Below are 24,247 nucleotides of genomic sequence, written 5' to 3' on the forward strand. Positions count from 1 at the left end.
ATGTGGGGGCACTATACTGCCAACCTAATGTGGGGGCACTATACTGCCAACCTAATGTTGGGGAACTATACTGCACCTAATGTGGGGGGAACTATACTGCATACTGCACCCAATGTGGGGGAACTATACTGCACCTAATGTGGGGGAACTATACTGCACCTAATGTGGGGGAACTATACTGCACCTAATGTGGGGGAACTATACTGCACCTAATTTGGGGGAACTATACCGCACCTAATGTGGGGGAACTATACCGCACCTAATGTGGGGGAACTATACCGCACCTAATGTGGGGGAACTATACCGCACCTAATGTGGGGGAACTATACCGCACCTAATGGGGGGGAACTATACCGCACCTAATGTGGGGGGGGAACTATACCGCACCTAATGTGGGGGGGAACTATACCGCACCTAATGGGGGGGAACTATACCGCACCTAATGTGGGGGAACTATACCGCACCTAATGGGGGGGAACTATACCGCACCTAATGTGGGGGGGAACTATACCGCACCTAATGTGGGGGGGGGAACTATACTGCACCTAATGGGGGGGGGGAACTATACCGCACCTAATGGGGGGGAACTATACTGCACCTAATGTGGAGGAACTATACTGCCAACCTAATGTGGGGGCACTATACTGCCAACCTAATGTTGGGGAACTATACTGCACCTAATGTGGGGGAACTATACTGCTAACCTAATGGTGGGGGAACTATGCTGCCAACCTAATGGTGGGGAACTATACTGCACCTAATGGTGGGGAAATATACTGCACCTAATGGGGGGGAACTATCCTGCACCTAATGGGGGGGAACTATACTGCACCTAATGGGGGGGAACTATACTGCACCTAATGTGGGGGAACTATACTGCACCTAATGTGGGGAACTATACTGCATCTAATGTGAGGGACTATACTGCACCTAGTGTGGGGAAACTATATTTTACCTTTTATGAACAAGAAAATGACGACATGCTGGTATAACAACGCAAAACTATGGGGCTGGTAAGTAATTTTTTTTCCAGGGCTGGTTTTCACACCCAGTCCGGCCCTGACTTTGAACAGGACTTGAGAATGTAATCCGCACCCCCAAAGTAAAAGCAAAGCTCTGGTATGTCATAAAGTAAACCAAGAGAGGAAAAAAACCAGAAAGATAATCTACAGAGGCGAGTTCAGGCGCACAAGGAGAAAAGGAATATGCACATTACATGGGATTTTTTTTTGCAAGAGAAACATAACAATACCAACTCTTTGAGTCTCAGTACCTGTAGAGTGGGGTCTCAAACTAAAGTATAATTTGCAACTCTCCCGGAATGTCACAAAAGCTGAACCAGAGAAAGGGTAGCAGCTGACTGAGACTGTGATGGCCCCAGTCACTGTCCCTACCTGCTTGTATGATCCGCCCTAAATGGCGGCCCCAAAACAAGCCATGTCAATACTAAACAGGCACATAAGGGGAGATTTATCAAAACCTGTCTAGAGGAAAAGTTGCTGAGTTGCCCATAGCAACCAATCAGATCGCTTCTTTAATTTCTGAGGCCTCTGAAAAATGAAAGAAGCAATCTGATTGGTTGCTATGGGCAACTCAGCAACTTTTCCTCTGGACAGGTTTTGATAAATCTCCCCCTAAAACATAAAAATCAGGGCGCTAAATGGGTAATCCAAAAAATAGGCAAAAGGGTCAAAACCAGAAAACAATGCAGTGTAAAATCAGAACCATAGACAATAAAGTCGAAGTAAACACATTATTGAAAAAAACAGTAAAGTTGCAACATCATTTTTTTTTTAATTATAAAACATTATATCAATTACACACGAGATCTTGTGACATTGCAAAAAAGCCACCTGATAATGTTAAAAGTCTGCTATGTGCACAGCAATTGTGCTCCTCCCAATAAATGGGCTGTTCACTTTCTAGAGCTCATAAATAAAGCTGCCCATATAAATGGCTAACATCATGATGTCATGTAATAGTCTGGAATATTAAAGAAAACGATACGACCATAACACACAGGAAATGTAAACATATTGTTTAGTCACATGCTCTGTATTCAGATAATTGTTAAGGGTATAAATGTGTATTGATGGCTGGTATCCTTTAGGTGAAGCTGTGTCATACATTGTCAATGTTTCAACGTTAATAAATATTTTCAAAATTAAAATTATCGCAGAGCCCTGGTACATGCTAGAGGAAAACACATATCGCCTACTATTGTTACTTAGACACCACACACTGTAAACAGAACTGTGTTATTCTACTGAAATTCAGAGAAACTCTACGCCAATAATGTACTGGAAGGAGTTTTAGGATTTTTGGAATAAATACATGATTTATCACTACAAACAAGGTTACCTGGATAATATATGTGTAATAATGGTTGAAAGATATATCTCATGACATCTCTTAAAGGGGTTGTCCAGTTGTATGAAAATAATTCTAAGTTGCTAATAGAAGTCCAGTAGTCAGCACTTACATGTATACAATTTTTGTTTATTTAAAATCCAATAAAAATCCAGTAGGATACAACAACATCATATGGACATAAAAAATTGTGAAAAATGCAGGAGAAACACACCTCAAGGATGTCTAACGCATTTTATGTTTTAAAGTTAGTACTACGCCCCTAGACATTTTATCCCCTATCCAAAGGACAGGGGAGAAGATGTCTGATCACGTGGAGTCTGGCCGCTGGGACCCCCGCGATCTCCAGGTGGGCACCACCGCGTTCCGTGTTCATGATGTCACACCACGCCCCCTCCATTCATGTCTATGGGAGAGGGTGTGAAGGCTGTGTTCAGAACGCTGCAGTGCCGGCCCAGAGATAGCGAGGGTCTGGCCGCTGGGGCCTATACTTTGGATAGGGGATAAGATATCTAGGGGCGGAGAACCACTTTAAGCCCTTACACATAGCATGCACTCAACTCCATGCTGAATCCTTAAAAGGTACCTGTCACAATGATCCGGTCCAAGGATATGTGCAAACTGGCTGGTATTCTCGTAGTCCGAGACTTGGTCTGACATGGCACGATCAGGAGTAGAAAGTCCCATACAAAGTCTAGAGTCGTGGAGCATTTTGACTCATGATCGCATCATGTCGGGCAAAGTTTTGCACTATAAGAATGCCGGCCAGTGTACACATATCCTGCTGCCAGATCGTTGTGCTGGATACCTTTAAAATTCTACTGCAAACCTCCCGCCATAAAAAGAGGGGGAGGGCATGGATCTAAACTCCTCAATACATAAAACTTTTTTAATGTTTTTTATGTCCATATAATGTTTCTGTATCCTGTTGTATTTTTATTGGATTTTGAATAAACGTAAAAGGTGCTGGCTACAGGACTTTGTATCGTGAGGATTGCCGTGCACAACATTTACTCCCAGATAAACTGAAAAATAAACCTTTTTCTTGTAATTCTCACAGCATTGTGCAGTGCGATGATTGGGCATGGTTATTTGGTGCTCATGCCCTCTCATCTCGGACTGAAGTGGAGAACAGAAGAGGCAATACTTTTCTGCTCCCTGGACAAACTCTTCTTTTGCTTCAGTTGCTTTTTTAAGGTGTCCATACACATTATTTTTTATTTCATCCAAACCTGACAATTTTGGCAGGATTGGCCAACCATCATCTAATGTGTATAGGAGTGTCTTCACTTTTCGAAGACATAAGATGTCAGAGGAAAGATGGATCAGACTGTTGGATTTTAGTATACCAGATCCGTTTGTTCTCAGGGGAGATAAGCTGCTGCCATACTTGTCTAAACCAGCATTCAGCTAACAACTGAAAAAGCCCCTAAACACATTAGTGAAAAGTCAGCCATCTTCTGACTCTTCCCCAAAGGATGATGTTGGGGAACAGAAGGATAAAGCATATTGGATTGCTGTCTCCTGAATTGTTTGGCAAACAGCTATTGAAGGTTTATAAGCACCTTAAAGGGGTACTCCAGTGCTAAGACATCTTATGCCTTATCCAAAGGATAGGAGATAAGATGCCTGATGGCGGGGGTACCGCCGCTGTGGACCCCCGTGATCTTTCACGCAGCACCCCGTTACCATCAGCCCCCGAAGCGCGTTCGCTTGCATTGAGGGGGTGGAGCGTGACATCACAATACTCTGGCCCTGTGATCGCCAGTCATTAGAACCAGAGCGAACACGCTCCGGGGCCTGATGGTAACGGGGTGCAGCGTGAAAGATCACGGGGGTCCACAGCGGCGGGACCCCCACAATCAGGCATCTTATCCCCTATCCTTTGGATAGGGGATAAAATGTCTTAGTGCCAGAGTACCCCTTTAACCAAAGTATATGGCCGTCTTTAGTACCGATGGGTATGAGCAATTGCACTGTGTTATACTGATCCCAGGGTAATAAAGCCTGGTATATACCAACTGTATAAGCCAATGGATGCATAAGAAAACAGCAGTGAAAGGATACAAGGTTTTTAGGCAATTATGCCAGCTTTTGGTGAAAACAATAAGATAAACCATGTTACCTCACATACTGTATAAGAAATGAAAAGCAAAAAACAATAAGAGATCACACAATCTTAGCAAATACTAATTTGGCAACAATAAATAGTTTCCTATAAATCCTGGCCAACCCCTTTAAGCTGAGAATACCAAAGTTTTTCTTCAAAGTAAAATAAATACACAGAAAACGACATACAGGCAGATAATTGTAAGATAGCATAAAATCCAAAGCATGAATAAGTAAACAAATAAAACTGTGAATTAGAGGTTTCTGATATTAAATGTTTGTTAGCATCCCAGGATGTTCATCAGGAAATTTACATAAAAAGAGTGGCACTCCACATGATCACCAAGGAACTTCAGCAACATTTATGGGTTAAGTCTGTGAAAAAAACTCTACAATTTTAGTCCCACCATAGAGGGAACCAATCTGGTTCTACAGTTACACAGAGTATATTGAATCTGTATAACAATGCTACCAGACAGATTGAGCTGTGATGGACTTGGCTTCTGTCATATAAAAACATGAGGCTAGGGAACTGGAAGGAGCAGCGGACCATAGTGTGGAAAAAGCGTATATACAGCCACAAAAGTGCTTTACAGGAGAATGTCAGAGGGATCTACCACTACCATATGTGGTGACAATGGAGTGTTGGTGACAAGGTGGTGGCAGGGGCTTGATATATCTCCCTAAGGGATCTGAAAGACGTTAAGCTTGCTGGTGTTTTTCAGAGTCTGGCGTCTGTTACAAAACCATACCCTCACCACTTCACGGTCATAGTTCAGTTCCTTTGCAATATCTGTGATCTCCAGGCCAGTGGGCAGCGCATTCTTCTCAAAGTAAGTGTTTAGGACCTCCACAGCTTGAGGAGTAAAAGATGTGCGCCTTTTCCGTTTCTTTGAAGGCTCTCCACCTACAAATTCCATCAGATTTTGTTGTCCCTCCTGGTTCCTCATTTCTGCCTCATTTAACCATTTCTCTAAGACCGGTTTCAGCTTCTGAGCACTCTTTGGTGTTATGTCTAGCTTCTCAAACCTGTGATGGAAATAAAAATACTTACACATTAAATAAATCAACCACCTAAATGTGTGTTTGAAGGTGCTATACTTAGTATACTAGGGAACTGTATAAACAGCAATAGTCCTATATATTATTATTATCATAAACCCCCTTTTTTGATCTATCTACAGTGATCCCTCGAGTTACAATATTTTTTATATGCAACAGTCTTTCCTGGACCATTTTAACTTAAAGGGGTACTCTGCCCCTAGACATCTTATCCCCTATCCAAAGGATAGGGGATAAGATGTCAGATCGCCGCGGTCCTGCTGCTGGGGAGCCCCGGGATCCCCGCTGCGGCACCGCGCTATCATTAAAGCACAGAGCGAGTTCGCTCTGTGCGTAATGACGGGTGATACAGGGGACGGAGCAGCATGACGTCATGGCTCCGCCCCTCGTGACATCACTTAATGCAAGTCTATGGGAGGGTGCGTGACGAGCGCCGCGCCCCCTCCCATAGACTTGTATTGAAAGGGGTGGGCTGTGACGTCACGAGGGGCAGAGCCGTGATGTAACGATGCTCCGGCCCCTGTATCGCCCGTCATTACGTGCAGAGCGAACTCGCTCTGTGCTGTAATGATAGCGAGGTGCCGCAGTGGGGATCCCGGGGCTCCCCAGCAGCTGGACCGCGGCCATCTGACATCTTATCCCCTATCCTTTGGATAGGGGATAAGATGTCTAGGGGCGGAGTACCCCTTTAAAATGATATTCAGCACAGCTCAGATCCACTGAAGGTGCCCTGCATCTATAACCCACTGCAGTAACAAAATAATACTGAGCTTTAAGATTGTATGCTGGGAAGTGTAGACATTTGGGTGTGGGAGTACAGTGATCCCTCAACTTACAATGGCCTCAACATACAATAGTTTCAACATACAATGGTCTTTTCTGGACCATTGTAAGTTGAAACCAGACTCAACATACAATGTTATGGACAGTCCAGATTTGTGAAATATGTCAATGGCTGGAAGAACTGACCAATCAGAATGGGCATTCACTGGTAAATACCCTGTATTACTGAAATGTATGCACTGAATTCCTGTCTGGTAGCGCCCCCTACAGTACAGGGAGGTATTACATGTTCTGTACACTTTACCTGTACCAGGGTTATCTGCTCCTTTGGACACCAGGTGAGAGGCGGCTCCATTTTACTTTTTTAGGACATTGCCTGTACTGTACAGGACCCCGAAGAAGCTCCTGTCCTCTACATAGACCAGTGTTTACCGCTTGTCCTGATAAATTATTCAACCCTCTACATCAGTGTTTCCCAATCAGGGTGCCTCCAGCTGTTGCAAAACTACAACTCCCAGCATACCCGGACAGCCAAAGGCTGTCCGGGCATGCTGGGAGTTGTAGTTTTGCAACAGCTGGAGGCTCCCTGCTTGGGAAACACTGACATAGACAGTGATTTACAGCTCCCAGCAGATCTTTCTTACTTTTATATGTAAGGATTTGCTTTATCTGTATTAGTTATCTACTTATTTTTCTTTAATCCTCACTTTTTCCTATTTTTGGATGACATTTTGGTGTCTTCAGAACCGATTACCAGGTTTCCATAGAGTTCTGGTCTCAACATACAATGGTTTCAACATACAATGGTTGTCCTGGAACCAATTAATATTGTAACTTGTGGGACCACTGTAATAATAAATTGATATCCCTATTTACTATTGTGACATTAACTTTCACTTTACATTGCTCAGAACATGACTTTTCATCTCATTGGTTGCTGTGGATTTCAGTACATTGGTTACAGTATATTGTACAGTGATTACAGTAGATTTCACAAGTAAACAAACACAAAGATATGCCAACTCATATTTTTATTTTATAATGCTTAACTAATATATATTTGTTATACTAATTAACAGGGGGTTTAATGTAAAGAAAGAAGGGTGCATTAGCCCATAGTAACCAAAAGTCATCAAACACCAAAAACATCTGTATTGTATTATATATCAAAACCCCTGAGCCTTGAATCTTACCTACAGATAGCTGATTGACTGTATGCTGGTCCCTCTGTGGCTGTGAGCGCTTGTCCCACCTGTGTCTGCGTCAGACCAAGGGATAAACGCCGGATCTTAAAATCCTTAGCGAATTCACGGATTTCTTCCAGGTTTATTCCATCATCATCATAGTTTCCAGAGTGTGGCTCTAAACATAGAAAAAAACATTTTAGTTGAGCACTGCTGTAAAAATAAACATTGTTCATCATAGTTAGTACTATTACGCACAAGTACAAGTTGGGCCATATATATGGACACACCTTAATAAAATGGGAATGGTTGGTGATATTAACTTCCTGTTTGTGGCACATTAGTGTATGTGAGGGGGATAAACGACCAAAAAAAGGGGAGCTATTTGAAAAAATACACAATAAATCTTTATTGAAGAAAATTTATACATTCAAAACAGTGTATGAATAAAAACATTATAAAACAGGAGGAATAGACGACAAAAGGGCGGCAAAACCTGGGACAAGACACTTATCAAGCAGTAATAGATATAATGCATCAGGGTACCATGTAAACAGGGAGATGTATAGCAGCTAAAAGTTTATATGTGCAAAATGGCAAAGGATCTGGACAACATAGGTCCTAAAGTGCAGGTGCAACTCACAGATCGCCACACTAAGCACACAAAATGATGGAGCTGAACAAACATCAACTATTACATACCAAATAATATAAAGAAGTACTGCAAGTCCCAGGATGCCGCCACCCCTACACGTGTTTCGGTCCGCTGACCTTCACCCGGATGACCTATGTCCAGATCCTTTGCCATTTTGCACATATAAACTTTTAGCTGCTATACATCTCCCTGTTTACATGGTACCCTGATGCATTATATCTATTACTGCTTGATAAGTGTCTTGTCCCTGGTTTTGACGCCCTTTTGTCGTCTATTCCTCCTGTTTTATAATGTTTTTATTCATACACTGTTTTGAATGTATAAATTTTCTTCAATAAAGATTTATTGTGTATTTTTTCAAATAGCTCCCCTTTTTTTGGTCGTTTTTTCTATTCTTTGGAGTCTAGTTGGCTTTTTTTGCTACAACAATAGGGCTCTTTAATGGTACAGCATCCTATCTCTCATTTGAGAAATTACTTTTGTTACTCTCCCATTGTGGTGTCTATTGCGAGTGGATGTTTGTATGTGCCCTAGATATAGAGAAACCGTCTATGCATGTTTTCTGTATCTTGATATATGTGAGGGGGGAAACTTTTCAAGATAGGTGGTGACTATGGCGGCCATTTTGAAGTCAGACATTTTGAATCAAACTTTTGTTTTTTCAATAGGAAGAGGGTCATGTGACACATCAAACTTATTGGGAATTTCACAAGAAAAACAATAATGTGCTTGGTTTTAATGTAACTTTATTCTTTCATTAGCTATTTACAAGTTTCTGACCACTTATAAAATGTGTTCAATGTGCTGCCCATTGTGTTGGATTGTCAATGCAACCCTCTTCTCCCACTCTTCACACACTGATAGCAACACCGCAGGAGAAATGCTAGCACAGGCTTCCAGTATCCATATACACTGCTATATACTACTATATACACCGCAGGAGAAATGCTAGCACAGGCTTCCAGTATCCGTAGTTTCAGGTGCTGCACATCTCGTATCTTCACAGCATGGACAATTGACTTCAGATGACCCCAAAGATAAAAGTCTAAGGGGGTCACATCGGGAGACCTTGTGGGCCATTCAAGTGGATCACGACGACCAATCCACTTTCCAGGAAACTGTTCATCTAGGAATGCTCAGACCTGACACCCATAGCAAGATGGTGACCACCACATTATGGGTGTCAGGTCCGAGCATTCCTAGATGAACAGTTTCCTGGAAAGTGGATTGGTCATCGTGGGCCAGTTGAATGGCCCCCAAGGTCTCCCAATTTGACCCCCTTAGACTTTTATCTTTGGGGTAATCTGAAGGCAATTGTCTATGCTGTGAAGATACGAGATGTGCAGCACCTGAAACTATGGATACTGGAAGCCTGTGCTAGCATTTCTCCTGCGGTGTATATAGTAGTATATAGCAGTGTATACGGATACTGGAAGCCTGTGCTAGCATTTCTCCTGCAGTGTTGCTATCAGTGTGTGAAGAGTGGGAGAATTCATTGACAATCCAACACAATGGGCAGCACATTGAACACATTTTATAAGTGGTCAGAAACTTGTAAATAACTCATGAAAGAATAAAGGTACGTCATTGTTTTTCTTGTGGAATTCCCAATAAGTTTGATGTGTCACATGACCACCTTCCTATTGAAAAAAAAAGTTGGATTCAAAATGTCCGATTTCAAAATGGCCACCATGGTCACTACCCATCTTGAAAAGTTTTCCCCCCTCACATATACTAATGTGCCACAAACAGGAAGCTAATATCACCAACCATTCCCATTTTATTAAGGTGTATCCAGATAAATGGCCCACCCTGTATATTTCTTACTGAGAACTTTGCATAATCTGCATGTTGTTTATGTCAGTAGGAGAACTGCCAGTTATACATTTGCATGTGTATATAATTTTATTTTGTTGATGCCTAGGCCATTTGCTGCAGTATTTTAGAGGTTAAAAAAATGGTATCTGAGTTTTTTCCTAGTTAAGTTGTTGCCTTGTGGTCATGGCTGTCAATCACAAGGCAGAACTGCTTTGCTTGTGTAATCAAAGTGCCATAAATGTTCTGCACTAAATGTTAAGGCACAGCTGTCAGCACCTGGCATTTACTGCACAGGTCACCCATCTGGGACTAAACACTATACATGTATGGCTCCTGGACTTCAATGACACACCATTGTATGTTTCTATAATTGGTTTAAAGGTCCTGAAATCTAGCCTGAGTAGAAGAAGATAGCAGTGGTTTATATAGTTTTCCCCTTCTGTTTTGCAGTCTACATAGCACTCAATGCCCCTCATTTACTATTGCAAACCCGACATGTTTTGTCGGGTTGTGCGCCAGATTCTGTCGCATTGCGCCAGAAATTCTCTCTGCACCAGATTTTGCATCAGAATTTGCACCAGAATTGAAAATATCCCCTACTAAGGCTGGGTTCACACTACGTTTTGTCCCATACGGGAGCGCATACGGCAGGGGGGAGCTAAAATCTCGCGCTCCCGTATGTGACCGTATGCGCTCCCGTATGCCATTCATTTCAATGAGCCGACCGGAGTGAAACGTTCGGTCCGGTCGGCTCATTTTTGCGCCGTATGCGCTTTTACAACCGGACCTAAAACTGTGGTCAACCACGGTTTTAGGTCCGGTTGGAAAAGCGCATACGGCGCAAAAATGAGCCGACCGGACCGAACGTTTCACTCCGGTCGGCTCATTGAAATGAATGGCATACGGGAGCGCATACGGGAGCGCAAGATTTTAGCTCCCCCCTGCCGTATGCGCTCCCGTATGGGACAAAACGTAGTGTGAACCCACCCTAACTCTCCATTTTGCTAAGAAAACCCAAAAAAGGGGCATGGTCGCTGTGAAAAGGGGCGTGGTCTATGAAAAGGGGCGTTTCCCGACATTTTCTCAAAAACTCAACATATTTACTAAGGTTTCCACAGAAAATGTGGTGGATTTCAGCTGAGGAAAACCCGACGGATCAGAGCATGTGTAAAAAAAAAAGCAAAGTGTAGGGAAAGTGGAAAATGTCGGGAAACCTTAGTAAAAACAGAGGGAAATAAATTTTAGGGAATTAAAACCCACAAAGAAACCTACACAACACTCTTAGTAAATGAGGGCCAATAAGTGCTATGTAATGAGTAGAAGCAGCAGCAATTCAGCTGTTTTTATTGGACCCAGCGATTATGTGATCACTAGGTATTGTTTTACATGGCAGAACTGCTAATTCTATAGGCAACTATACCCATTAGAAAGAAGTTACGGTAGTTGATGATTGAACAACCACTGAATGTACGATCATCTGCTGGCTGATTGTTCACAAAGACGTAGTTGCACATTTTTATGCAACAGGTATAAAGTTTCAAAATTTTCAAGAAAATGATTTAGGCTCTTTCAAGAACAACTTTAACGTAGTGTGGCATGGATAGCTTTTGGTGCAGTGGTTGGTGATTTATCAATTGCTGCTAAATTTTTGCGCAATCTCACACCAGCCCGGACCACACTTGCATATATATATATATATCTAACTTTCTTTGCTATTTATGAAGAATGTGCACCTCTTTAACCCCTTAAAGGGTAGCTCCCACCATCCTCTTTTTATTTTTTATTTTTTTCTGTCCCTGCCTATTGCCCATCTATCCCTAACCCCCTCCCTGCCTTTATTTTTTATTATCTTAAAAATGGGATTTTGTCTGCCTGGTAGTGTGCTCACTACCAGGCAGACTTCCCCAGCAGGCACCATGTCACTGATGCCTGCTGGGGGCCGACTTCCGCCCTTAGTTCTCCTGACAGGGTGCCTCCAGCTGTTTCACCACTACAACTCCCAGCATGCCCTGACATCTATTTGCTGTCTGGGCATGCTGGGAGTTGTAGTGGTGAAACAACTGGAGGCACCCTGTGTTGGAAGACACCCATCCCCCGACCAATATCGCCCCCCCCCCCCCCTCACCTGTGCCGGACCATTAGCGGGAGTCCATAGCAAGCAACAAGCCTGTGCCCGGCTTCCTGTCATGCCCGTACACTCTGGAAACTGTCTCTATGTTTCTGGAGGATTGAAAGTCCTCCAGAACCATAGAGAGAGTTACCAGAGTGTAGGAGCATGACAAGAAGCTTGGCACACGCTTGTTGCTCAGTGTGTGATGGGCCCTCCTGTAAATGGCGCCCCCCTCTCCGTATAACGCGCTCCCCCGGTAATGACAGGACACAGCTGCGAGGAGCAGTGAGGAGGCGGCGTATCCCCACTGGAGCCGCGGCTGTAAGGAGAGGTAAGAGCCACGTGCCTCCCTGCTGCAGGGAGAATATGCAGCAGGGAGGCGGTCAGTGTGTGAGTCCAGGGAGCCAATGCGCAGCCCTGGATTTCACTGTGCTCGCTCTCGCCTGTTTGATTGACAGGCGGGAGCGAGCACCGCAGTGACTGAATTTCGACTCATTTGCCAGGCTCAAATGAGACGAAATTCTGTAGTGACGTCACTGCCGAATGCATTCGGCCACTAGGAGGGCGACCCCTAGTGGCCGAATTTAAAAGTGATTTTAAACTGGTTTAAAATAACTTTTTTAAATTAAACTATATTAGAGATATGTTGTAGTACTTAAGTACTACAACATATCAATTTTTTGATTTCATGACAGTGCCCATTTAAGGATATCAGGCGCAAATGTACTTCCTGGTGCCCTGGTACTTAACCCCTTAAGGACCACGGGTGTTCTCCGTTTTTGCACCATCATTTTTTCCTCATCACCTTCTAAAAATCATTACGCTTTCAATTTTGCACCTACAGACTAATATGAGGGCTTATTTTTTGCCCCACCAATTGTACTTTGTAATGACATCAATCATTTCACCAAAAAATTTACGGCGAGCCCAGAAAAAAAATATTTGTGGGGCAAAATTGGGAAAAAAAAGTTATTTTGTAAATTGTGGAGTCTTCAGATTCTACGCAGTACAGTTTTCGGTAAAAATGACACCATATATTTATTCTGTAGGTCCATACGGTTACAATGATATCCAATATATATAGGTTTTTCTTTATTTCACTACATTAAAAAAATTATAACTACATATACCAAAATTTGTATGTTCAAAATTGTCCTCTTCTGACCCCTATAACTTCTTTATTTTTCCGTATACGGGGTGGTATGAGGGCTCATTTTTTGTTCTCTTTTTATAATTTTTTTTTAGAGTATACAAAGTGACAAAAACTACTCAATTTTGGACTTTTTTTTTTTTTACGTATACACCATTAACCGTGTGGTTAATGTTTTTATAGTTCGGACATTTACGCACGCGGCGGTACCACATATGTTTATTTTTATTATGTTTTTATATTTTTTATATGGAATTTGGGAAAAGGGGGGTGTTTTAAACTTTTAATAAGGAAAGGGTTAATGTGTGCTTTTATAATGCGTGCCGGGACAGCCGCAGCAGCAAAGGCAAGCCCTCCACAGTGGATCGCGTACCCTCCCCCCCGCAATCGCCCAGTGGATCCCCACCCCACCGGACCACCAGGGAGTGTTCAAAGTTTCCTCTAGACGCCGCTGTCAACTTTGCCAGCGGCGATCTAAAGGGTTAATAGCTGGCCGCAGTGATTAACGCCGGTTCTTAGGGCCGGCCGGCATGACGCAGGCTCGAGTCGGGAGCCCACGTCATACAACGGTTAAGGTCACATGGACGAGTATACATGTCCATGGTCGTTAACCAGTTAATGCACCAGGATGTACATTTATGTCCTAATGGGCATTCTGACTATGAAGTAGGAGGTGTGCTTACTTTATATACAGCAGGTCCAGGCAGCTATCAGCAGCGAGGACCTAGCCGCTAATGGCAGAAATCAGCGATCACGCTGATGTCCGCCATTAACTCTCCAAATGACGTGATCAATACTGATCACGGAACCTAAAGCAGTTGCGGTTATTGTAGCTACTAATCGGACCACCTGCAAAACAATCGCGGGGGTCTGATGAAAAATGCGACCAGAGGTCTCTTCACCCGCTTCCTGCCACTCCGGGGATCAGTGCTATGACTATGCATAGCATTAAAAAGTAATAGCAAACCAAAGATTGCTATAAATAGTCCACTATGAGGACTTAAAAAATGTAAACTAAATATTTAAGTCCCTCCCCCCAATGAAAATTTAAATCACCCTTTTTTTCCTATTTTATAAAAAAAAATGTAAAATGTCTGACCCATTAAAAAATATTGTTAATGTTATATGCTAATGATCTCATATAGTGAACGGTGTAAACGTAAAAGAAAAAAAAATGTGTAAATGTAAAAGAAAAAAAGGAACAACATTTTTGGTCACATCACATCCCAGAAAAAATGGAATAAAATGGACTAAAAAGTCATGTTGCAAAAAAATGAGCCCTCATACAGTCGTTTATATATATAAAAAAATTGAAAGTTATAGGGGGTCAGAATAGGGCAATTTTAACCCCTTAAGGACCAAGGACGTACCGGTACGTCCTTGGTCCTGCTCTTCTGATATAACGCGGGGTTACACAGTAACCCCGCGTCATATCATGGCGGGCCCGGTGTCACAGTGAAGCCGGGACCCGCCTCTAATAGCGCGCAGCGCCGATCGCGGCGCCGCGCGCTATTAGCCCTTTAGCCGCGCGCTCAGAACTGAGCCGCGCGGCTAAAAGTGAAAGTTCCCGACTAGCTCAGTCGAGCTGTTCGGGATAGCCGCGGCTAATTGCGGCATCCCGAACAGCTGACAGGACAGCGGGAGGGCCCCTTCCTGCCTCCTCGCTGTCCGATCGCCGAATGACTGCTCAGTGCCTGAGATCCAGGCATGAGCAGTCATCCGGCAGAATCGTTCATCACTGGTTTCTTATGAGAAACCAGTGATCAACATAGAAGATCAGTGTGTGCAGTGTTATAGGTCCCTATGGGACCTATAACACTGCAAAAAAAAAAGTGAAAAAAAAAAGTGAATAAAGATCATTTAACTCCTCCCCTATTAAAAGTTTGAATCACCCCCCTTTTCCAATAAAAAAAAAACACAGTGTAAATAAAAATAAACATATGTGGTATCACCGCGTGCGGAAATGTCCGAATTATAAAAATATATCATTAATTAAACCGCTCGGTCAATGGCGTGCGCGCAAAAAAATTCCAAAGTCCAAAATAGTGCATTTTTGGTCACTTTTTATATAATTTAAAAATGAATAAAAAGTGATCAATAAGTCCTATCAATGGAAAAATGGTACCGTTAAAAACTTCAGATCACGGCGCAAAAAATGAGCCCTCATACCGCCCCATATACAGAAAAATAAAAAAGTTATAGGGGTCAGAAGATGACAATTTTAAACGTATTAATTTTCCTGCATGTAGTTATGATTTTTTCCAGAAGTCCGACAAAATCAAACCTATATAAGTAGAGTATCATTTTAATCGTATGGACCTACAGAATACATATCAGGTGTCATTTTTACCGAAAAATGTACTACGTAGAAACGGAAGCCCCCAAAAGTTACAAAACAGCGTTTTTTTTTCAATTTTGTCGCACAATGATTTTTTTTCCCGCTTCACCATAGATTTTTGGGCAAAATGACTGACGTCATTACAAAGTAGAATTGGTGGCGCAAAAAATAAGCCATCATATGGATTTTTAGGTGTAAATTTGAAAGAGTTATGATTTTTTAAAGGCAAGGAGCAAAAAACGAAAATGCAAAAACGGAAAAACCTCCGGTCCTTAAGGGGTTAAACATACTTATTTTGTTAAAAAAAAGTTTTTTCTAAAAGCAGTACAATAATAGAAAAGCATGTAATCGTGTGTATCATTTTAATCGTACTGACCCACAGAATAAAGATCTTGTGTCACTTTGTAAAAAAAAAAAAAGTGACAAAACAGCGTTTTTCTTCTCTATTACCTCCACAAATAATTTTTTTTTTTCATTTCGCTGTACTTTTTATGGTAAGTACTATTGGTTGCGCAAAAAAAAACAAGGTATGTATAGAGAATAAAGTTATGGCTCTTAACAGGCAAAGTGGAAAAAAAAAACTAAAATGGTAAAAAGGAAACTGGCTGTGTCCTAGGGGCAAAATGGGCTGTGTCCTTAAAGGGATTCTCCGGTGCTTAGACATCTTATCCCCTATCCAAAGGATAGCTGATAAGATGCCTGAGCGCGGGAGTCCCGCCGCTGGGGGTCCCCAGCGGCGGGACCCCTGCGATCAGGCATCTTATCCCCTATCCTTTGGATAGGGGATAAGATGTCTAAGCACCGGAGAACCCCTTTAAGGGATTAATAAATGTGTTTGTGTGTGTTTTGGGGGTTACACATGACGTACATCTAGACAAACAGGGGTTAAAAGAACTTGATTTAGGCTAGGTTTGCACTTTTTGTTTACCTCCAAAATGAAGATTTTGTACTCTATGGGTCGCATGTAGGGCACCTGGCCCACGGAGTGTAAGGAGGTAAGTAGTGATGCATAGGACTACTACTTACCTCCCCCAGCTGTATAGTATACAGCAGTGCATAGGGCACCAATGTACAATATACAGTACCTGGGACTCCTGTAAATGTACTGACAGGCGTCCCTGTGTCTAGCAGTGCTCTTTCCTTGTAGGGTCTATGCATAGCGCTCAGGCCACCAAGGACTTATAGATGTATACACATCACTGGTTTCCTGTATACTGTTACTGGGCAGAAGGTATATGAGGTATACCTCCTGCCCAGCATGAGCTCAGTCCCAATGGCGGCAGGGACAATACACAGTGGTGCACTATGCACAGATGCTATGGACTACCGTGCTACTTTTCCTGCAACATTTAATTTAGAATGTTTAATTTTTATTACCATGAAGTGATCTGATTTAGATCACTTTGTGCAGTGGTAACTAATTCATCATCTGTGACTTTTCTGAGAAAAGTCGCAAAAAAGTTGCACGGACCATATTTAAAGGAAATCACAGGGCAATTCAACACTCCCCTATATCACTGTATGCGACAATTGTATTAAGGTCCGTGCGACTTTTAATACAATTGTTGCACGGCCCGCCACTGCTCTGCGATATTTAAACAGAGCAGTTCAGCGGGCATATGATAAATTTGATGCATGGATGCCACTTTGCCCGCAACTTTTTTTTATCTTAAAGAAGATATCCCATGCAGCAAAGAAAAAAAAAATACCTAGCCATTCCATAGTATATTCACCTACCACCTCTCTGACATGTTTGTGATTTTTTTTCCGCCCCCAATTCACCGGCTATTCAGCTCATAAATTGCAGTTACTTCCTGGTTATGGTGGCTATGCCTGTGATCTCAAAGACTACATTTCCCTGCATGCACTGCTCACATTTCCTGCTCTCAGCTGCCTGAGCAGAGAGCTTGTTACCACCCCTAACTTATGTTAGCCACTCCCACAGCTCTGCTAGCTCACTCCCACATAACACTGAGCTCCAATCATAGCCCTATACAGCAGGGTGGCCACGAGGAAACAAAATGTAATCTCAGTGCTCAGAGAGAGGGAGCTGAAGCTGCAGTTTTACACTGTAAAATCACTCCCTCCCCCTCCTCCTCTCAAAGAAACAGCTTTACAGTGGCACAATCACCTCCCCCCTCCTCTGCCCTGCACTCCTCTCTCCCCAGTGCTCAGTGTGACAATTCTACTCTCCCTCCCCTCCATTCTCAGTGTGACAGCCCTACGCTGGCAGCTCCCTCCCCTCCCCCCTCTCCTCCGTTATCAGTGTAAAAACATTAGCAAGGAGAGGGGAGAGAACTATGATCTGAATCAGCCGGCATATAGGCAGTGCTGCTCAGCCAATCACTGAAGAACAGAGGGAGGACAGTGTGAATATTCATCAGATGGGAGGGGCTAAGCCCGAGCTCAGGGAGCTCTCTGCAGCACAGGGGTTTTCTGGGTAATTGTCACGTCACGGCCCCTGGATGCTGCTGATAACAGCCTGAATAGGGGGTCGAAAGTCATGAAAACCTGGAACAGCTGAATTTCCTGTCAGACAGAAGAATGCAGATAAAGCTGGTTTCTAAGCAGCATTGGTAATGGAAGTGATTTACAAACCTGTATAACTTTACCTTCTGCACTAAAAGCTGAACAATTGTTTACTGTGAGACTTGTCCTTTAAATGAACAAAAACCAAGTTCACTTTTGATAAATGCCCCTCTATGTCATTAAGCAGTTAAATATGTAGCATGCACTTTGACTGATGATGTGGAGTACTTACTTGACACAAGCTGGCCCACAGTTGGGGGCTCTGGACAGCTGACATGGACTTGGGTAGAAGCAGACATGTTGGCTGGAGATGGATTTGTGACAACAACTGACGGCTGTGTTATGGTAGGAGCAGGTTGGATTTGCTGAACAGGCTAGAATTAAGAATAAAATACAAAAAAAAAGTTCCTGATCGTTGGACTCTTTTGTAAATAAAAATAATCAACAGCTTTTAATCTTGTCCAAGTAATAAAATGCTTTTTGGTTTATGGTGTCTAATGAACTCTGTATTTCAATGTCCACCTTTTTTTCAAGATTACTTGTTGAGAGTGAATGGGAACATTCTGAGGCTAAAGCTGCATTCTCATCTCGTTTTTGCAATACGGTTCCCGTATCCAGTTTCAATGTAAAAACCGTATGGAACCGTATTGCATACCGTATGTATAGATATGTCATTGAAAACCGTATGCCAAACGTAGCATCCGGTTGTGTACGTTTTACACTATTTACGATTTTATCCGTTTTTTTACCGTACACAAAACCGTAGTGAAAAACCGGATACAACCCGTATACGTTTTTTTTAAATGGTGGTCAATGTACAGAACCGTATGTGAGTACGGTTCCATCTGGTTTGCACAATACGGTTTTGCAGTTTGCACATGCGCAGTGCACGCCGAAAGTTCTTCCCACAAATAGAACAAGTAGAACTTTATTTAATTAAGGACAAACCTAAAACCATATCAGTTTTTTTCTTCAAAAAACGTATTAAACCGTATACGGTTTAAAACCGTACAGAGGTATGTATGGTTGTACACGGTTGTATGCGGTTCGGTCCGGTTTTGAAAAAAAAACTGACAGGGGAACTGTATTGCAAAAACGAGATGTGAATGCAGCCTTAGTTAGGTTAAATGTAAATAGGCACATGTGTGAAGAAAAGGCCACATGTAGCCCACGGACTCAAGACACAAATATGTCTTTTTAAAGTCTTTGGGTATTGGTATACTCTTTGATAAAACGTATATTTTATACTTCTTATTGTATACTAATAAAGGTTACGTTTTTTATGCTCACCTTAATTGCTCAGAGGTGCTCTTCTTTAGATTTACTTAGTTAGGCTAACTTAGTTCTGCTCATAGCATTGGTAATCCTATTCAATGTGAGCAGCAGTACAAACCTCTTCTGTCCATAAAGGGGTACTCCGGAAAACATTTTTTTTTTTAAAATCAACTGGGGCCAGAAAGTTAAATAGATTTATGAATTACTTCTATTTCAAAATCTTAATCCTTTCAGTACTTATCAGCTGCTGTATAGCACAGAGGAAGTTAATTTCTTTTTTAATTTATTTTCTGTCTGACCACAGTGCTCTCTGCTTACACCTATGTCCGAATCAGGATCTGTCCTGAGTAGGAGCAAATCACCATAACAATCCTATCCTGCTCTGGACAGTTCCTGACATGGGCCGAAGTGTCAGCAGAGAGCACTGTGGTCAGACAGAAAAGAATTTCAAAAAGAAAATAACTTCCTCTGTAGCATACAGCAGCTGACAAGTACTGGAAAGATGAAGATTTTTAAATTGAAGTAATCCATATAACATTTTGGCACCAGTTGATAAAAAAAAAAAAAAAATGTTTTCCAGCGGAGTACCCCTTTAACTCCATATTTACAGCTGTTACTTACACTGATGCAATGTAACAAACTTTTAGCTGTGTGAGCAGCAATTAACCAAGATGGGATTTGGTCTGAAGTGAACAAGAATTGTCCATTCACTGATAACTAGGCAGGGACAATACATTTAAGCTTGCTCTATTATTACAGGTCTACCTAGAAAAAGTAGATTTTTCTGCTTACCGAAAAACTTCTTTCACTGAGGATCCATTGGGGACACAGAAACCGTGGGTATATGCTGCTGTCTCTAGGAGGCTTGACACTAGGCAACAAGAAAAGTTGGCCCCTCCCAGCATGATATACCCGCCCACAGGCATCTGAGCTAATTAATTTAGTCCAAGAGCAGTAGGAGAGGACTGACAGGTAAAGAAAAAAACAGTAAGTGTCTGAGGAAACCACAGAATAAAAATTAACTGAAACCACCCTCAGACAGGTAACCAAACCAGGAACACCAGAACAAATGGGTGGGTGCTATGTCCCCCAATGGTTCCTCAGAGAAAGAGATTTTACAGTTAGCATAAAAATCTACTTTTCTCGATCGGCTCCACAGGGGGACACAGAAACCGTGGGACGTACCAAAGCAGTCCCCGGGGTGGGCAAAAAATTTAAGCAACTTAGGTGGAAGGCTAGACCACAGCCACCTGCAACACCTTGCGGACCAGACCAGCATCAGCAGATACAAAGGTATGTACCTGGTAAAACTTTGTAAACGTGTGTAAGGACGACAAGGTGGCCGCCTTACAAAGTTGCAAGGCCAAAGCCCTGTTGTGGAGAGCCCAGGAGACCCCAACAGAACGAGTGGAATGAGCTAAGACCCTGAAAGGAGGAGTCTTCCCCTTGCAGCGGTAAGCTTCCAAAATGGCAGAACGGATCCACCGTCGCCTTCGAAGCAGGAAGCCCCTTAAGCATAAAGAAGGAGCCACTCTGACGGAAGGAAGAAGTGACTGAAGGGTAAATCCGAACAGCCCGTACCACATCAAGACCATGACACAAACATTCCCTGGGACGAGATGGAGCAGGACAAAAGGATGGAAGGACGAAGTCGTCATTTAGGTGAAAGGCGGAGACCACCTTAGGCAAAAAGGACAGGAACGGACGAAAAACAACCTTGACCTGGTAACATAGTAACCTAGTTCATAAGGTTGAAAAAAGACCAGAGTCCATCAAGTTCAACTTATAGCCCTTATGAGTCCCTACTGAGTTGATCCAGAGGAAGGCAAAAACCCCTCATACTCAAGGTAAAAATTATTTCCCAACTCCAATATGGCAGTCAGAATAAATCCCTGGATCAACGTTCTGTCCCTATAAATCTAGTATACATTACCAGCAATGTTATTATTCTCCAAAAATGCATCCAGCCCCGTTTTGAACTCTTTTACAGAGTTCACCATGACCAACTCCTCAGGCAGAGAGTTCCACAGTCTCACTGCTCTTACAGTAAAGAACCCCCGTCTGTGCTGATGTAGAAACCTTCTTTCCTCTAGACGTAGAGGATGCCCCCTTGTTATAGATACAGTCCTGGGTATAAATAGATCATGGGAGAGATCTCTCTATGGTCCCCTGGTATATTTATACATAGTTATTAAGTCTCCCCTAAGCCTTCTTTTTTCTAAACTAAATAACCCTAATACTGATAATCTTTATGGGTACTGTAGCCCTCCCATTCCCCATATTACTCTGGTTGCCTGTCTTTGAACCCTCTCCAGCTCCACTATATCTTTCTTGTACACTGGTGCCCAGTACTGTACACAGTATTCTATGTGTGGTCTGACTAGTGATTTGTACAGCGGTAGAATTATTTCCTTGCCTCTATTGGTGCACCCCATGATTTTATTTCCCTTGGCAGGAGCTGCCCGACACTGGTCACTACAGCTAAATTTACTGTTAACCAAGACTCCCAAGTCCTTTTCCATGCCAGTTGTCCCAAGTGTTCTCCCATTTAATACATAATCCCAGCCCGGATTTTTCCTCCCCATGTGCATTACCTTACATTTATCAGTGTTGAACCTCATCTGCCACTTCCCAGCCCAAACCTCCAACCTATCCAGATACATTTGCAACAGTGCACTGTTCTCTATTGTGTTTAACGCTTTACAGAGTTTAGTAATTCTGCAAAGATTGCTACTTTACTATTCAACCCCTATACAAGGTAATTAATTAATATATTAAATAGAACAGGACCCAAGACTGACCCCTGTGGTACCCCACTAGTAACAGTCACCCAATCAGAATAAGTACCATTAATAACCACCCTCTGTTTCCTATCACTGAGCAAGTTACTTACCCACTTACACACATTCTCCTTTTATGCACCAACCTTTTAAGTGGCACCGTATCAAATGCTTTGGAAAAATCCAGATACAGGACATCCAGCGATTCCCCCTGGTCCAGTCAGGAGCTCACTTCCTCATAAAAGCTAATCAGTTTGACAGGACCGATCCCTCATAAAGCCATGCTAATATGGAGTCATACATTTATTTTTATCAAGATACTCCAAAATAGCATCCCTTAGAAAACCCCCAAACAATTGACATACAACGGAGCTTAAACTAACGGTCTATAATTCCCGGGGTCACTTTTTGACCCCTTTTTAAATATTGGCACCACATTTGCCATGCAGCAGTCCTGGGGAACAGTCCCTGTCCCTAAAGAGTCCCTGAATATTAAAAATAGGGGTCTGTCTATTACATTACTTAATTCCTCTAGAACACGGGGGTGAATGTCATCTGGACCTGCTGATTTGTCTATTTTGATTTTTTTGTAGGCGGCACTGTACTTTTACCCAGCACTGTATTTCACCCAGCATTTCATTTTCCTCGATGAATACAGTGGAGAAGAATTTGTTTAATATATTTGCTTTTTCCTGATCCCTGTTTATAATTTCTTCCTCATGTTTTAAAGGGCCTACACTTTCATTTTTGACCTTTTTCATTTTATATAATTAAAGAACATTTTGGGGTTAGTGTTACTCTCTTTGGCACTGAGTCTTTCTGTCTCGATTTTTGTGGATTTTATCAGTTTTTTACATATTCTACATTTTTCTCCATAGCTTTTTAATGCTTATTCACTGCCGTCCTGTTTTAGTAGTTTAAATGCTTTATTTTTGTCATTTATTGCCCCCTTAATGTTCTTATTCATCCATATTTGTTGTCTTTTATTTCTGACCCTTTTATTCCCATAAGGTATATACATCTTTTAAGATATTTAAGATATTTTTAAAAGTCTCCCATTTAGTGTCAGTATTATTGTTTTTGAGGATATTATCCCATTTTATATTGTTAAGGGCTTCTCTGAGTTGATCGAACTTTGGTGTAAGACCAGGTAGGGAGAATGGCATGAGAGAGCTGCCAGCTCTGAAACTCTCCTAATGGAAGTGACCACAATGAGAAAGGCCACCTTCTAGGAAAGGATACAAAGAGGAACATCCCGGAGAGGTTCGAAGGGAGTACCCTGTAGGGCACTGAGAACCAAATTTAGAGCTCAAGGTGGAGTAGGGGGATCTGTAAGGCGGAGCCGCATGAGCAATACCCTGCAGAAAAGTCCAGATGTGAAGATCGGACGCCAGGGGATGCTGAAAGAGGATGGAGAGAGCCAAGCTCTCCGTTCTTAAGGGAACGGAGAGCCAAGCTTTGTTCCAGCCCAGACTGTAAAAGGAAAGAAGTCGTGGGCGAGAGAACGTAACTGGAGAAAAGGAGAGAGATTCACACCAACGAATATAAGACCGCCAAGTACGGTGGTAAATCTTCGCAGAGGGGCGCTTGCGTGCGTTGATCATAGTGCCAACTACTTGGGGAGAGAACACCCTGGCCCTCAGAACCACAGTCTCAACCGCCATGCGGTCAAATGACGGGACTGTAAATTGGGGTGGCAAAGGGGACCATGAGAGCAGGTCGGAACGAACTGGGAGGCGCAGTGGCACGTTATCCACTAGACGATAACTAGAAGAATGGCGGGAACGCCCTCCGTTTTGAGCTTTCTCAGGAACCTGGAAAGGAGAAGAAGAGGAAAGAAGAGATAGGGGAGGGCAAAGTGCAACCAGGGAATCACCAGGGCGTCCACGGCTAGAGCCAAGGGATACCGGGACTTCGCCACAAAATGAGGAACTTTCTGATTGTGGCGGGACGCAAACAGGTCCACGTCCGGGGTGCCCCAGAAGTTGCAGATTTCCGCAAACACCTCTGGATGAAGAGACCCCTCGCTGGGGTCGGCTGAGGAGCGGCTGGGAAAGTCCACTTCCCAGTTTTTCACCCCTGGT

The 24,247-nt window shown here is 42.7% G+C and overlaps 1 protein-coding gene across 5 annotated transcripts in view; it reads right to left on the reverse strand.

The window, feature by feature from the left end:
• Positions 1–1,747: 1,747 nt before the first annotated feature.
• POU6F1 (POU class 6 homeobox 1) overlaps positions 1,748–24,247 on the reverse strand; it is a 222,811-nt gene continuing 200,311 nt past the window's right edge. For all 5 annotated transcript variants that reach the window (XM_056562662.1, XM_056562658.1, XM_056562659.1 and 2 more), the window contains 3 exons: positions 18,341–18,482; positions 7,518–7,686; positions 1,748–5,508 (listed from right to left, as the gene is read on the reverse strand). In XM_056562662.1, coding sequence (XP_056418637.1) covers positions 5,163–5,508; positions 7,518–7,686; positions 18,341–18,482 — 657 coding nt within the window. In that variant the 3' untranslated portion in view covers positions 1,748–5,162. The remainder of the gene's footprint in view (positions 5,509–7,517; positions 7,687–18,340; positions 18,483–24,247) is intronic.

This window comes from Hyla sarda, chromosome 2, assembly GCF_029499605.1.
Source record: "Hyla sarda isolate aHylSar1 chromosome 2, aHylSar1.hap1, whole genome shotgun sequence".
NCBI lineage: Eukaryota > Metazoa > Chordata > Amphibia > Anura > Hylidae > Hyla > Hyla sarda.